A 17,484-nucleotide genomic window follows, 5' to 3' on the forward strand; every position below is an offset into this window, starting at 1 on the left:
CAAGAGGTTCATAAATGCTTCTCATGTTTTGGAAAGATGTTTGACTCATGTTGTTTTTTCAAATGCACGTTAAAAGTGACTCAAACTCACAGTGTTTTCAGATGGAGCAGCGTTTACAGAGCTGTACATCAATGACAAGCTGCGCATTTATAAAAAAAAAATAATAATAATAATAATAATAATAATAATAATAATAATAATAATAATAATATCGCAGCCTTTGCGATTTTAAAATCGCGATAAGCCATCTCGATTTAAGTGCGATTACAAGTGTGATTAATCGTTCAGCCCTAATTTAAAGATGAATATTTAATATATAGAAACAATATATTTTGCATTTATTGCAAAATTTGCATACAAATATTTATGCAGTCTGAGAGCACAGAAGAGACTGACTATCACATCATGTGCAGTGCTTCATGGGAGTGGGTGGGCTCTAAAGAAATCTTTTAGCACGATTTGTTTGTTTTGATTCTCTGATTGTTGGAGATTACTTCGCAGAATCGTTGGTAATGTAGTTTTTCACCAGGGGGCACATTACAGAAAGATCTTCTCTGTTTGGTAACCATGGCAATTTCAGTTAGGACCTCATTTAGGACAAAAGTTATGCATAATCTTATCTTAACTACGGATAGGAAAAGGGTATTACAGAAGCATCCTAACTCCACAAAAAAATCCTAAAAACGGTCTTAATTTTAGGACAACCCCAATGGTGTCCTAACTTCAAAAGTATTTGAAAGCCAACTATAAAAATCTCATAACAATAGCCCTGTCTGAGAATGGCGTCACATTTAATAATGATACAAGATGAAGAACAGCGATGTTTGATGGTGGAAAGACTTTGTGAACACCCAAATGATGCACTTTGACGACAAAACTCTGACAAATAATTACAGACTCCTATGAAATAAAACGATTGGGCTTTGCCTTTTCTACCAAGCTTATCAAAACTTAATTTAGGCTAATGAAAAGCACCACCATCGTGGTCGAGGGCCGTTGAGAAAACGGCACGAGATGAGCGCCACCTGTGGACATAAGTGTTCCTGCACCGGTCTCATATAAATCTCACAGAGGAGCGGAACCATAAGAGGAGGAGTGATGAGAGAGGACCAGGCCTGGACTATTTATGTTATATAATGTGTTGTTTAGTTTATGTGTGTGCAGCAGTTGGCTGTGAGGGGCTGTTGCCTTTACTTTCGTTTTGTGTTTATTTATTTTATGACTATTAAAGTTGTTAAATGCTCGCCGGTTCCCGCCTCCTCCTTCCTTATTTTATTTCTTCATTCTAATCTCTAGAGTTTTTTCTGTTTTACTTCACACAGCAGCTGTTTGTGCGTCGTATAGTTGCTTGGTAATTGGTAACAGACCTGAGAGTTGATTACCGAACTCGATGGAGGGGTTTAAGATTTCCTATCTACAGATAAGATGAGATTTTGTAAGATAGGATAAGAATCCTAAATCAACTTAAGATTTGCTTCTGTAATACAAATTTGTGAAAAATCCTAAATTAACTTGTCAGATCTTAACTTACGACTTAAGATAGAAAGTTTCTGTAATACGCCCCCAGGAATACTGTCAAACACAAATATTTCAAAAAAGATAAGTTAAATTAATGCAGGCTGATATCTTCAACAAAAGCATATAACATTGATTAACAGCCTCGTGGCTCACAGTAGGTCTGTCTTTAAAGGTTTAGAAGTTATCATTAAAAAAATAAGTTTCCCTGTGTAGAAAAATAATGGGATTTTTACTCCTGGAACACAAGTGCTGCAGAGCTTGATGTGGATGTTATCATGTTGCTAAGCTAACGGTGGGAAACTTTAAGCACAAAAAACCATTTTTAATTACATTGAACTATTTCTAGCAATATTTTTCATTAATAAAATGTTTATTTCCTTTAAAGCTGCAGTCCGTAACTTGAACATGTCTTTGCGTCATTACGTCACATCTGTATAAAGAAGGAGTCTCAGCTAATAGGCTATATTGCATGTGAGGATGTTGGAGGTGGAGATTTATAGCCTTTACTCACAACACTTGTGTTTGTATTTCAAAGAGAATCAGTTCTAAGGAACATTAATTTGTTGGTATGACAATTAGAAATTAGACTGCAGAGAAATGGAAACTGAACTACAGGTAGCCCTAATACACATTAGCCTAAATGTAGTCACGCAATGCTGATTTTGTTAACATTAACAATTTGAGAACAGAGTATAATTTGATAAGTGATATGATAAGCGATCGTTAGATTTAATCAGCGCGATTTACAGCAATGCTTTTTTTCCCTTGGTTGGTCAGAACGAAAGTGGATGTTACTTGTTCAGATTACATTTTCCGGTGAAAATTATGATGTTGGTCATACTTCCAAAAAGTAGAATCTGTGATTCCGAATGACAGTATCCACACCGGCGCACACACACCTCAAAACATTGGATTCATCCGCACAACCCACGTAAAGTTGATAATTCCGTAAATAACTGGAAAAACTACGGACTGCAGCTTTAACCAAGCAACGAAATCTTGGGCAGAAATATCTTATCAGAAACAAAACAGCATAGCTCTAAAGCTTATGTAAGGTTATTTATGATATTTTATGTTATTTTTGACTTCCCTGATGCCATAAATGTAATGCTCTAATACAGAGGTCACACAATTGAAACTCCATCGAAATCAGTTTGTAGTTGAAAATTACAGACTGCAGATTGCATATTACATTACTCATGCCAACACAAAACATCTTTAATTATCTTCTAGCCTAATTATCCACCCGTTTCAGAGTTCAATGTTATGAGTAATGTGAACCGTTAAATCCATGTCTTTCTAAAAACGAGACAAAATGGGCTCAAAACAAGGACTAAAGCAAGTACAGGAATGCAGACTTACAATCTGAATTAACGGTGGTTCATTAGGTGGACACAATAAGGCTTTTAAAAACAATCCACAAACACACTCACACTAGCCCGTCTGCAGCACCCAAAAAGAAAAACAAATCTTGTGTGTTTCAAATCTCAGGCCAGGATCTGCCAGAGAGACCCTCCTCTTCTGACTATGAGAAACACAGAGGTTACACACTGAAAAAAGGCCTAGAAACAAAAAGAGTGATGCATCATCTAGGCCTTTTTTTAAACCTGATAACCAATATTGATGTCACTGCAAGCGCAACAGGGGAAAACAGTAACAGATTATGTAAGGCTGCATTGGTGCATGGTTACAGTGTGAAATAAATTAAGTTGACAAATTACATGGGCAAATCTTCCTTTATATTCATATATAAAGTGAAACTGCATATTTTAGACACTCGGACAGATCACCATTTCTTTTAAGGCAAGAAGCTACAGGTAAAACGATTGTTGTTGTTATTCATGCACTGGTCAATTTTAAGATTCTGGGCTATTTTACTTCCACACCTTCATTCAGACTAGTAGAAAGAAAACATCCAAAATACACATTTAAGTGTTTATTTAATTATTAGCCTACATTTCAAACTGTCTCAAACTGAGTTGTTTCTCCATAAATGAACCAGAAATCTCCACTTCGGTTACACTTACACACTAGACTTTACAGTTATTCTGAAGGTTTTTAAAGAGGAGTTTGTCCCTGACTTATGGAGTGATATAAAGGGATATCCAAAATCCCCTTCAGTAAAATCCTTTCTAACATGCCATCAAAATGAAACAAGAAATTTGAACCTGGCTTTATCTAATGTTAACCTGCAATACACAGTATGTCTTAATGTACTGTGATTGGCCAACTAGGGAAATATGGTGGTCTTGCCTTAAAGGTAGGGTAGGCAATTTTCAGAGCGGCTAGCAATAGTGAGCTAGCTTTGAAAGCATAAGATCCCACCCTCCCTTCAGAGTGTCTCTAAAGCCACGCCTTCTTCAAAACACATGAACACACACAGCAAAGTCTGCAAAGCGTCACAAGACGAAAGATTGAGTTAAACTACCTCAAAGCACATAACATTTCAATAATAATGAACATAAACAACAAAAAGAGCTCTGACCTGTACCACCTGACTGCTGCAGATTCATTTCGCCTTGATAGAGTTGACATTATCTGATACTGAGTTTAATGTCACGGGCTGCCATCTCTTCCAAACTACAGTAGTTTTGGCGTGAACGCAGCATACGCTGGTTGTTTTGGTTCAGGAGGAACTTTAAAAGGCGGCTGCTGTTTCGGTCGCGGTGCTCGTGACTGACGTCTGTCTAACTCATAGCATGAAACGTGCTGATGAAGAGTGATGTCTGTGTGAGCAGGTGCACAGAGGTGTGGAAATACATACACTCACAGGACGAACATTTTATGGTCCTACGCCTTCTACAGATTATATACAAATACATTTAGACCATTTAACTTAGTGATTGATGGGAAGATATTTTCAACCAGCATAACAAAAAAAAATAAAAAATTCAGGAACAAATCACCTACCTAGAGAGAGAGAGAGAGAGAGAGAGAGAGAGAGAGAGAGAGAGAGAGAGAGAGAGAGAGAGAGGGGGAGGTTTTAGATGGAGTAAATGATGTCACTGCAGGACACTGCTGTCACTGATTGACGTAATCAAGCATCGATCAGTTTATACAGTTTCCTTTTTATTATTTCTTAAGTTAAAAATTTAAACATACCGAGCACTTTAGTGTAATTATCAGCTGTCTGCTCAAGACCTCCATCATCTTTGTGGGTGTATTAACAAAGGGGTTCATGATAGTGGGCGAAGCACGCGCTCACATGATACATATTCATATTCATCACATCATAACATCATAATTCCCAGACAACACCATGTCTGCTGAAAGGATTAAGCACGTGCGATTAAAGTCCTCATGGAAAACGATCACGGGCAAATTGTATCCTGCCTCATATTAAGGCATAGTTCGTTTTTATATGTATTTTACTTGGGGGTGAATTCAGGTTGATTGGGACACTTTTTTCCAGTCATCTCAATGGCAAAAAGGGACCCAATCAACCTGACTTCACTCCTTTATTTGATACAATTTTTTATTGTAGTTACTGTTAGTATTATAAACATCCCATCAGATTATTCATGTTCTCGGTGCCCAATGGGTGGAAGAAAGCACACTTTTAGACATTTTAACAGACTATTATTCTGTTCAATTCATTAAGAGAGCCAGACTGAACGCGTATCGTATAGTAAGACATTGCTGGGCCACAACCAACAGCTTTCCACCTCTCATATGGTCTTTGTGTTGTGAAAAACGCTGAGTTTACACACTGTTCACCTTCACACATGCTTTCCTCCGCAGTCACTGAACAATGAGCAAACGCTGCTCTCAAAACAGACAGGTGAGAGGGAACAGAAGATTTGAGAAGGAAACAAAAATGTGTCAGACTCAATGGGCTGCGTCTCAAAAACATAGCAGCAGCCTAACGTTAGCTAGACTGGCTTTTGGCGTTTTTGCGCAGTTTTGGGGCTCTCGTGCTGCCTACACATGTTCAGCTGACTCGGAAGAAGAAATAGCACTCTAGAAAGGTAGCACACTAGGGTTTGACACACAGCCACTTCATACCTGCATTGCCGTAGGATTTCGCCAGCAGCCACCCGACACTGGCGCAGATTCTGGCTCTGCTCGAGTCATACTGATCCAACGGCTTTATGTCCGGGACCACAAAAGTCTTCCTCATTGCATTCGAGTCCACCATAGCAGGTCCAAAACAGACGGGCCGGGAAAAACAGAGGAAGGCGATGCGGTGAGGAATGAAACAAAAATCAAACGCTCATCCTTTTCTTTCACGCGACCACAGCACGGCCGATGATTCTGGTAACTTGGCGTTCCGGCGAAAAATAATAATAAAGTAATTCACAATTTATTCCTCTTTAGATCTTCTTTTAATACATCCAGTGTAGCTGGCGGGTGTATATGGCTGTTTTAGTCTATCGGAGCGACAAATTCAGCGATATTCCAGGGGATGTTTCACTATTTTCGACCCCGCTTCAGAGTCCACATCGCTCTAGCTGATACGCTCCGGACTGATTTCCAGGTACTCCATACTCCTGTCAATCATCCTGCCGGGCGTCCAATCAGGTGTCAAGAGTGCGCGAGACAGCGCTGAGGGGGCGGGACTAAGCTTGTGAACTCAAGCAGCAGGTCGGAAGGCGCTTTAACTCATGGAAACAGGTGCAGGACAGGTAGAACTTGCCCAGGAGAGTGCGACGAGGAAATATTAGTCATTATGAACAGCGTTGTACATATAATTGGCACGGCTTTACAATGCTAAACTGAGTGCAGTATTAACAGCAAGAGTTTCATTGTTTCTTGGGAGGATTTTCTATATCAAGACCTATTCTGTTGCAAAGTTAACTTATGGGCTATAATTTTGCTTCACACCAGCGAGCACGATATGTCATAAAATAGCATACTTCGATAAACCTGTATTTAGGCCACAGCATGTCGTAAACTAGTGCAGACTTTATCAAACCCTCTTAAATCACCAAAACAAAGCACTTAAATGGACTTTCCCAGAGAATCGTTCAGAAGTACAGCTGTGAACAACACCAAGTTAACACAGGACAGAATTCACTGAAGGTCCAGGTCACATGATGTTAGAGAGACCACTGCTGGAACTTTGTAAGAAGATTAACTCACAGAACTATTTTAATCTAATTATGGAGGAGCAGTGAATTTGTTTTTTTCTCATTCTTTGGTTCTCCGTTTTTCTTTGTAGTAGAACCAGCACTCAATGTACTGCTCATTAACAAATACAATTATGCTTATTGATATAAACAGCCTCGAACATCTTTAAAAGAATAAATGTGCATCCCATTACAAACAGAATAAGAAACTTGAACAAAAAGAAAGTTTAGAGACAGAGTGATCAATAACCAGATGTGCCAAACTGACATATTAGTGAAACCACAGCATTCAGATTCAACAGCTCCACCCATGTGTCTGTGCAACGATGGGCAGAGCCTTCTGAGACTTTGCAGTATTGCAATCTGATAACAAACAATTTGTAGAAGCCATGCATGGGGGTTGATCTTTTAATGTACAGTAGACAGAGGGAAAACAATGCAATTCTAGCGCTTTAACATTTTATCTACCCAATGTCATCATGAAAAAAAAATAAAGCATACAAATGCTGCAAAGAGTGACACCATGTGGTCTGAATTGGTATTGCTAAAGTGTAGCAAACCATTTACATAATTCATGTCGCTAATAATTTTCACTGTTTCTTGGTTACTGAACTGCAACAAAATTAGTCCTCCTTTAGTCCTCCGAAGACAGCAGTAGGGACAGACTTCTGCTCCAACTGGACTTCTGAAATGACAAGCATGCAAATTGATCAGCAATTGTTCAAAGACAGAACACTCAAAATCAAAATGCTGATGAAGTGTTCGAGTATCTAGGAAAAAAACAAAACAATCATGTCTCATCTGAACTAACCATCCGGTTCCCCATCCTCTGCATCCTCATCATCATCATCATCAATGTCGATCTCATCAGGATTAGCTTGTTTGGCCAGTTCGGCGAGTTCACTGCGAGAGGTGTCACTTCTGTACAAATCAAACAAATGTCAAGTGATGTAAACAGCACAATAGAAACATCATTTCCAAAGAGGGCAGAATCATTTAAATAAGCCATTGTGTCAGGCTTCTGCTCTGATTGGTTTGTGTGGCCCCGCCTCAGACTAGGGCACAGCAGTACACACCTGACGAAAAGGATCTTGTCTTTAGGTTTGGGTTTGTCCTGTTCGGCCTCTACAGCCAGTTGCTGAGCCTTCTGCTCCAGCAGCCTCATGTCATCCACTCCGCTCTGCCCCGGAGCAAGATCTGACACTGAAACACACAACACAAACGTTTACCCACACACTGATAATATGCTGTTACATAACCTCAGTTTGTGGATTACTCCAACACCCATTTGCTTAACCACATAAATTTCACATGCAAATATAGATTGTCATTCTAGAAAATAACAGATTCTGCACCATTCTCAGGTTATTTTAGTATAATATATATACTATTATAGTATTTATTAATATTTTAATTAGCTTTAATTGTTATATATATTTTCATATTTCATTTCAAAGTTTTAGTAATTGTTATGCATGTAATTTTTATATTTATATATATATATATATATATATATATATATATATATATATATATATACACACACACACACACACACACACACACACACACACACACACACACACACACATATATATATATATATATAGTAGCTTTAATTTACTTTTCAGTTTTAATTTTTAAAACTTCAACTAAACATAGTTATAAGCTTGAGTACTTCAACTTAAAGTTTTTTTTTTTTTAAGTTGTCTCTAATATTTATATTTCATTTTATTTCAGCCTTAATTCAATTAACAAAACCAATTTTTATTTGTTTTCAAATTTAGTTAACAATTGAAATACTTCTCCAGTTATCAGTGTGGAAGAATCAACTGTTTTTATAAAGACACATTTTTCCTGCAAAGTGAACATGAAACAACAGCCACAACAGTAGCCCAAATCAACTTTTGACCTATGTTCAAGCCTAAAGAACATATTAAAAACAATACATTTTGATTTCCTGTTGGCTTTAAAGGGGTCATAACATGTATTTTTCATTTTAATATGTTCCTTGAGGTTCATATTAATAAAGGTTTTTAAAACCCAAATATATATAAGCAGAAAACGATTATTTTCAACCCTCATTCTGACCCTCTGTCTGGATTAACACGTTTTTAAGGGGCGGCTCCTTTAAGGCTTGTCAGTAAACGGCCACTGTTATGATTATAACGTCATTGCATTGGAAACAGTATCAACGCCCACTCTCTATTGCACAAGATTAAGTGTTGTGAAATTTAATGATGAAGCATTATTTAAGCTAAAAATGGCCACGTCTGCTCTTATGTTAAACACTAAGGTGGATGCGGTATCCGGTGTAGACAGCGTCAGTGATTATAATGGGTTTTATTTGAATTTGACAAGTGTTAACCGACTGAACACCAGTGGGCGGGGCTAATTGTGTGATGGTGTACAATGATTCGTCGATGTCTTGCTCTAGAGCAGGGAACGACAACTGGCAGCCCGCGGGCCAAAACTGGCCCGCCAGCAATATTTTCTGGCCCGCCTGATTATTTTGGAAGTCCTAAATGCTGCACAAAACTCTTCCACTACTTGAGAAAAGCCGTAGTCACGCGGCGATTTCACCGCCGCATACTGTGTGAAACACCCATAGGGAATCATGCGGCGCGGGATTACATTTTAAAGTATAACTGTGCGTTCACACCGGACGCGAATAGCGCGTCAAATTCGCGCCTGCCGCGTCTAGTTATACGCTTGACCACTTTGTGTCCATTCGCGCGTCAAAAGACGGTAGCGGTCAGAACTCTGGTGTACTTTGGACGGAGCGGGCGGTCTGACTGACAATAGCCCACTCCCGACATCTTTTGACAGCGTATCCGCAGATTCCGCACTTCATTCTGACCACCTGTACACCTAGCTCTGAGGAGCTGTTTGGTACTGAAACCATTGTCAGTCAACAACATTCTTTTTTTGCAAGGATGTTTGAAATAGTTCGGCAGAAAATAGCCTACTTCATTTGTCAGTAGGGCAATATGATTTTCGTTTATGTTGCTTTAATTTGAGTGATAGGCTTTGTCCTATTTAATTTATGTTAGGCTATTTATATTTCATCATTTTTTTCTGTGGCATTTTTTTTCTCTGCTGACAGTACAATGTTACAATAGCCTAATTGACACGAACAATTTTTGTATAGCATTTATTATAGGCTACTTAATCTCATTCTTTCCGTTAGAGACATTTGAATGTGAGATTATGGAAACGAGATCTAAATTTTGCGGACCGTCAGGTCGGGAAATAAAGCGGGTGAACACCGAGTGTATTTTAAGCGGTTGCTGAATAGAACCTTGTGGGAGCGGGACGGAAAAAAAACAGTCCCGCGCAGACCTCCTTAAACCTTAGGTGTGTATGTGTGTGTCCCGAATAAAAAAAAAAAAAAAAAAGGAATAAAGTTCAAAAGTCGGACTGTAAGCGAATGAGGTATGATTGCTATTCACACCTTTATTAAAATGGCTGTAATCTGTTACCATAGTACTTGATCTGTTTAAAATGATTTCCTTGATATATCCCTAAGGTGTTAAATTAAAAACTAAAAATCAAAATTAAAATTTGTCTAATCCAGTAATTCATTTTTTCTATTTTTGATCTGAGCACAATCAGAAAATCAGAAAACCCATCGTTATTTGTTTTTTCATTTTAGTTTAGGAAATAAATAATGGAAAAACAAGTCGTTTTTCATATTTTTATTTTTGGTTTTAATTTGAAAAAAACGATTGAACGAATGATCCACGGACAGTGACGGACCCATCATATTCTGCGATTATAGGCCTATATAAGAGTATTTAATTTGTATCCATAGGCCTACTCTGTGTAGCTGGCCCGCCATCTACTGGCTAAAAAAAATATTGGCCCGCAGCCAAAGTTACTTGACGACCCCTGCTCTAGAGGCAGTCATATGCAAATCTATTTTCCTATGTGACGTCACAGATCCCACAATACCCAAACGAACCATTTTTTGAAGCTTGATTCCACAAATGCTTTTTTTCTACACAAGGAAGACGTTAAGCTATGAAACTCTTTTAATGCTACAAAGACCTCAAAATCTCAATTTAATTTCTGTTCATGTCATGACGCCTTTAATGAATGAAACTTGCCTGTTCCAGTAGCATTAGTGGTTGCCTTGAGCATCTGAGAGGACATGAAGTTGACTTGTGTATTGTATGTGGCCTGCACACTGCGCTTGATCCGCAGCATCTCACGGATGGTGTCCTCGTTACCGTGGCGAATCTCAAACTCCTTCCAGCTTTGCCAGAAATGAGCGGTCAACTGTTCAAGAAATGGTACGGGAGGGCGTTCAAAATCCAGCATCACAGACAACATGACCAAAGTAATGTGCAACGGTGAGGTAAGATTTACCCTGGGATCACAGATCTGAGAGCAGTAAGAGTAGATGGCTCTCGCTCTGTCAATCTCTCCAAGTTTGCTCTCCATGTCAGCGAAGCGCAGGCACATGTCTCTGGCGTGTTCATCTGGCAGGACCTGCACCAGACCAAGTTAACTCATTACAGCACAAAACATGTTATAAATCCTGATATATTTTCTAAGCGATACCAGCTGAGTGGTTTACCTCAATGGCTTTCTGATAGATGGCTCTTGTGTGAGTGACTCCATAAATCTCTGCTGCGCGTTTGATGTAGATGTTGAACATCTGATGGCGTTCCTGTGGCTCTACAGCCGAAGTGGCTCTCTCATACACAGCCATGGCATGTCGCGCCAAACCGTACTCCTCTTCCAGCTTAGCGTACAGCAGGTAGATCGCTGTTAAACACCACAAATTAAATCAGGATTTTATATCTAACAGAGTTGGCTATGCATTTCCAACAGTTAGAGCTGATCAAATGGATTCTAGATTTTATGACAAACATTTTAAACGAATGCAGTTAATCATAACATTTTGTGTTTTCTGTATTATTACTTTTGGCATATTTAGGAGGACACCTATCCAGCGCTTGCTCAAACAGATCTCGTGCTCTCTCCAGCTTCTTGCCTCCATATCGGTCGATGAACTTAGTGAGGTACGTGTTCCAGATGTCATGGACATTAGGCCACCTAAAGAGGGCAATGCCACGCTCATATGCCTACAATCAAAATTAAATCCAGATTTATTTATAAACAAATATGATTTGATGAATAAATAAACATGTTTGTTAAAGCGAAAATATATAAATTCCCAAAAGAATGAAATAATAATGAATAGAACAGAAGGTCATGTCCATTCAATTCCATTACCTTGAAGCTTTCTTCAAAGTAGTTGTGTTCTTCAAGAAACATGGCATAGTTAATGATGATCTGAGGTGTGGCGATGCGGAGGTCAATGATTCGATCATACACCGCCTTTGTGGACTGACAAAAGCAACAGTTCCATTAACACACAACATTGCATCAAGATTCTAAGAGTCTTACTGCTAAATCTAGCTTGTTAAATGCAGTCGCATACCTGGAATGTGCCAAGACTCTCCTCCAAATCTGCAAGCATGGACCAAACTTTCAGGGATTTATATACTCGATTCTGCACCGGTTCTGATGCGTCAAAATACTCTGCTTTTCTTGAGGGAATCGCTGTTGCTTTCTGAGAAGAAAAAGATGGTCAACATCTGGAAAAAGTTTAATGACATGAAAATTGTCACTGATCTCCAAATGTATCACTTATTGCAAAGAAACTGGGCTGCAAAATGACTTCAAATATTATAATATAAAATAATTAATAATAGCAATAGCAATAATAGCCGTTCGATATATATACATAGTGGTCAATTTTCCAATTAAATTATCAAAATATGAGGAAAATGTGTTACAGTTTTTAAATGGTTTAAATATGAGGGAAGAACATAACACTAAACTTGGTTAAGGTATTCATCTGACAAAATTAGCAAAACTACAGATACAGGTTGTATTCATATTTAATAAATCTTGACAGATTGGACAAGTTGCACGTGCCTGATTGAGGTTGCACTGCGAATGAGAATGTAAGAATAAGAGCAAATATGTACTAAAAGATTGTATCTGTCATTGTTTTTCTGTGAATGGCATTTTACACATTTGTGACTACTTTAGAGATGCGCGGATGGGCTATTATTTCATCCGCATCACAAAACTCATCATCCGTCCGCCATCCATCCGCACCAACGTTTTGACCAATTTTCAAAACCGCAACCGCCCGCCATCCGCTGATTGCTGTATACATAATATTTTTCATTTGATTGGTTCAACCGCCCGCCACCCGCCCGAATTGAATTAAAATATTATTTTTCGTCACGTCATCCGCCCGATCCGCGGTTTATCCGCGGAGTCCGCGGCTGTAACCGCCAACCGCGCATCTCTAGACTACTTGTCTGCAACTTAAAATTCAGAATACAGGTTTGGGAGTGCAAATCTCAACATTCAAATTCAGATTTTTTTGTATTTTACAAGTTTTCACATTGAAGCTGTGAGTGTAAATTGGCATTAAAGTGTATGAATATGTTTTGTAAGTTGTCAAATTCACATCTACATGCCCTCAAGTTTTGCTACTCTTTTACCTTTATAGCCTGGCCAAAAATGATGTTGGCAGAATCTAACACGTCTCATTGCATTACTACAAATGCAACAAATGACTCCAAGCACAACTACGCAATATGCTTACAAATTTGTAATAATTTTTGAATAAAGGGTGATGTCACTTTTCCAAGCTGAAATATTTTCTACTTTAATTTTTCCCCTCAACAACTCTTTCCTTTATTGAGGAACATAGCGTTTTTGAAACTTCTAGAATCGTGAAATCGATTTTAGTTAATTATTTGAGTCTATTGACACTCCTAGTTTATGTTATAATAACAGGTTTTACAGCTTTGTCATCATTACACCAGAAGTACCAGTGGGAATATGGTTGGGAACCGCTGCACTAAAGCACTAGTGGTAATGTGTGACACTGTCTCTTACCCTTAATATACGCAAAGCCTGGTCATAGTTCTCATGTCTCAGCTCCATCTCTCCATACTCGCACCACACTGCAGCAAGATCATCCACCTGTTTGTAGTTGACCTTTGTGGCCTTCTCGAAGATAGTCCGAGCCTTGAAGTTCAAGTCAAATAGTTAGCCATCAGTTTACAGTAATGTGCCAAGTAATTATCGATGGGAAGTTTCTTACATCATCTAGCTGTTCGTTATCCTCATAGAATCTGGCGAAGGACACCCAGAGATTGTGAGGCTTTCCTGTGGCTTTCACGGGATCTACTGTTTGCACAGCCTCTGTGTATGTGTTGATGATCTACAGGACAAAGCAACATAGGATGTGTAAATCACACACGACAGTTGCATCGAGACAAATATCGACTGATTTAATGATGTAAATGATGTTTCCGACCTGTCGAGGTTGGCCGTCGTAGAGTTTGACTCTCTTGTGCCACTCGTGAACGTTGTGAGGGTTCTGACGGAGCAGCACACTGTTTAATAAGAGCGGCCGTCGAGTTATCAGCAACTCAAAACGGGCCAATCGCAACTCCAAGTCGATGTCTTCTACAGTTGGGAAATCAGCATTTCTGTAAGACCAACATCAAGGCTTATTTGCTGTAAAGGTCTGTAAGAAGAATCTCTCACCATCTTCGTCTTGTCCCAGTTCAGACGTGGTCTCCATCTTGGCAGCGATCATACTCTCTTCAAACTGCGCATAGCTGTCGAAAACCTGGGTGAAGTCTCTCACTGTGACTACGGTTAGGATGGCTTCCTCGTATACATCTCGAGCCTTGAAAAAAACAAAAACAAGATAGTTAATGGTGCCAACCTGTGTGTGAACAGATTTAGTATATTCAGGAGTCTAAGTGTGCGTTTACAAGACAACGATGTACTAAAAACAGGAAAGTTTCTCCTTCGCGTGTTTCGCCTACAGGCAACAAGGTGGTCGAAATGATCGCTGTTCACACAGGTCGTGTAAAATGTATTATACGTCGACGTGTAAATGAACGGCCAAAATGCATAAAAAGTTTTCAGTTTTTAATTGGAAACGGTGTCTTGTAAACGAGCCCTCAGATATCACACATGTACCTTCTCAAAGTGTCCACTGCGGATGTAGTAATCCGCCAGAGAACACCAGAGTCTGCCAAGCTGGTCAGTAAAGCGGGTGAGACCACCTCGGATAATCGCTCCCACGTTTAGTGAGGTCACCTTGTCCGGGTTTTGTGAGATGAGGTCACAGAGCTCGTGCCAAAGCTGTAATTGAATTTCAAGTTTTTATTTTTCATGTAAAAATATGGAGAATTTATATAATACATAATATATTTGTACAGTGTATAATTCACAAATCTGATTAAAATGGACATAAAGATAGATGCAAATACTTTGATGCATAACAATGCATTGACCTCAGAATGAAGATTGCATGAATTGATTAGGGACTTTAATAATTAAAATTCCTATAATAATGACCAGTGTATTAAATGTTCATTTTTAATCCAAAATACAATTCTTGACATTAAGCCACCAAATCAAGATCCGCAACCTACATTTGTGTCTTCAGCATTTTTGTCTTCCAGCATGAATTATGCCAAAATAATCTAATCAAACGGTGAAAAGTTTGAGGTTAGTAAGATTTTCTTTTTAATTAATACTTTTATTCAGCAAGGATGCATTGAATTGATCATAATAAATCGACAGTTAAGACTTTATAATGTTACAAAATATTTCCATTTCAAATAAATTATGCTCTTTTGAACTTTCTATTCAACTAAAAATGATATTTAAAAAAAAAAATACAACTGTCATCATCGTTGATAATAATAACAAATGTTTCTGCATCAAATCAGATTATATTAGAAAGATTTCTGAAGGATCATGTGACTGGAGTAATGATGCTGAAAATTCAGCTTTGATTACAGGAATAAATTACATTTTAAAATGTATTCAAATAGAAAATAGTTATTTTAAACCTTTGCAACCTTTGAACAATAGTATATTTACACTGCACATGTTTAGGTGGACAAACTCAAAATGTAAAACATGTCAATTTCTGACCTGATAATTGGACTTTCCCTCTTTAGAAACAAAGTTTTCATCGTTGACCACAGCTGCCAGTCGGAGCGCAGCTTCATCCAGACGTCCAACCGAACGCAGGTAATCAATGTATTCCTCTGCATTCTCAGGAGACAACTACAGACAGGACAGAGGCTCTTAAACAAGGCAACACAGCAAGCAGAAAGAAATCGTATAGCACCTCGAAGCACAAGGCTTGAAATGTCAACTTATACAGGCAATCAAGCGTGTATTTGGTATTCAGCATAACGTCCGTCCCTTACCTTTAGGTAACGACGGAAAACACGAATAGCTGTTTCTGGGAGAGGCAAGTTACGGCCAAAGCGAAGATACAAGGGCCAGATGCGAGGATGCTGGGTAACGGGCAGCGCTCGTAACGCCCGATCGAACGTCCGTCTGCTCCGTGTAATTTTGCATTGAGACACCATGAACTGACAGTAGTCTATCCATATCCTCGGCATCTGAGGAGACAGAGAACAAAAGAAAATGAATGTGCAACCATCAAATAACACTAGTAAGTTTGTCACACAGTGCTGCCGCCAAATAAACATGAAAATGCATGAAATGTCAACTTTACCTTGTGCATAAACACAAGTGCTCTCTCATGACAGTTGTTCACCTCCTCGTATGTTGGATCTGTGACACACTTGCCTTTCACCTGTTTCCGCCTCTCTCTCAGGTAGTTGTACCACAACTTGTAACTGACAGAAAAAAACATAAGAAAAGAAACAAACATCATTTATGTGTATCAAGCACACAGGTTCATTGTAAGAGAGAACAAGATGACACGTACGTACCTGCCAGGCAGCTCTTTTAAAGCTCTTTCATAGATCATATTGAGCACTGATTTCTGAGCATTTTGCTTGTGCTCAATATAACGCATCCAACACTTTACTGAATATGGATTCCTGATGATTTCTTCTTCATAAGGCAAATCATCATCTTCCTGCAAAATACACAAGAGCTTTATGAAACACAGATGCTCAAAAAGATCAAATCAAGTTTGTGTAATGGTTACAAGTTATATAAGGGAACAAGAAAAATGTCGAGCAGAATCATAATTGTTTAATCAAAACAATACCAAACATATATGCTAACTACTGTAACTCTTATTAAATATGACGTTAATCAATGCAAACAACGACACTCCAGTTGATGTTTGACAGGTAACAAATCACATATGTTTCTAATAAAAATCTTCAAACATTATTTTGGCATAAAGTTGTTATCTTAACGTTATATACTCTCGTATTATTAGCAAGCTAATCACAGCTAGCTGAGAACAGGCTCGGTTAAATGTCACGAAACTGATTTAAGACACTCAAATACTTACGAATATAACGTCTGCCTTTCCGTTAAGAGTCGGCATTTTCATCAGCAAGAGAAAATCCGTCTAATAGTGCTAAAAACTCTGTGAAATTCTTCACAAAACAAACACTTTCCCAACGTGCTGAGATCGTTGAATACAAACGCCCCGCCCTTTCCGAGTGAAGTCGCTTCCTATTGGTTGAGGTGGACAGTGGGCAGGACAGGCAGGTTGTGTCAGGGCTTCTCCTCTAGGGGGAGCCTTAGTGCGTCTTTGAATGGAAGTCAATGGAAGAGAGGCTTCAGTACTCTGAATAACCTTGTTAAATTAATTGAATCGTCAACGTCTTTTCCATTATTTTCTGCAGTGAGCTAAATTTGGAGTTTACAAATATATATATTTTTTTTATTACAGTTGAGAATTAACTGTGGTAAACCACTCATCTATAGGCTATTATCATCAGTGTAGTAGTAGAGTCGATGAGGATTTTCACCCTTGAGAAAAAAGTGCGCTGTGCAATTCAAATCTTTACTTGCTTGCAGATTTATAATATTAGAGAAATAAAGGCCACTT

At 38.6% G+C, this 17,484-nt stretch overlaps 2 protein-coding genes across 2 annotated transcripts in view; both read right to left on the reverse strand.

Moving 5' to 3' along the window:
- The window catches only part of camsap3 (calmodulin regulated spectrin-associated protein family, member 3), a 38,597-nt gene extending 32,595 nt beyond the window's left edge, over window positions 1–6,002 (reverse strand). Inside the window, 1 exon segment of the mRNA XM_084113548.1 lies at window positions 5,524–6,002. Within this exon segment, the coding sequence (XP_083969674.1) occupies window positions 5,524–5,656 (133 nt within the window). The 5' untranslated portion in view covers window positions 5,657–6,002.
- A 975-nt stretch (window positions 6,003–6,977) lies between these two features.
- On the reverse strand, window positions 6,978–17,094 carry xab2 (XPA binding protein 2). Its single transcript, XM_084134538.1, has 19 exons — window positions 16,939–17,094; window positions 16,403–16,551; window positions 16,183–16,306; window positions 15,869–16,066; window positions 15,588–15,722; window positions 14,622–14,786; window positions 14,178–14,322; window positions 13,945–14,096; window positions 13,729–13,848; window positions 13,521–13,652; window positions 12,040–12,171; window positions 11,832–11,945; window positions 11,518–11,680; window positions 11,170–11,360; window positions 10,959–11,081; window positions 10,697–10,868; window positions 7,664–7,790; window positions 7,399–7,508; window positions 6,978–7,272 (listed from the first exon to the last, which is right to left on the reverse strand). The coding sequence occupies exons 1-19, from the start codon at window positions 16,978–16,980 to the stop codon at window positions 7,211–7,213; spliced, it is 2,556 nt and encodes an 851-aa protein (XP_083990664.1). The 5' UTR covers window positions 16,981–17,094; the 3' UTR covers window positions 6,978–7,210.
- Between the last annotated feature and the right edge of the window lie 390 nt (window positions 17,095–17,484).

This window comes from Abramis brama (assembly GCF_963993115.1).
Source record: "Abramis brama genome assembly, chromosome: 1".
Lineage (NCBI taxonomy): Eukaryota > Metazoa > Chordata > Actinopteri > Cypriniformes > Leuciscidae > Abramis > Abramis brama.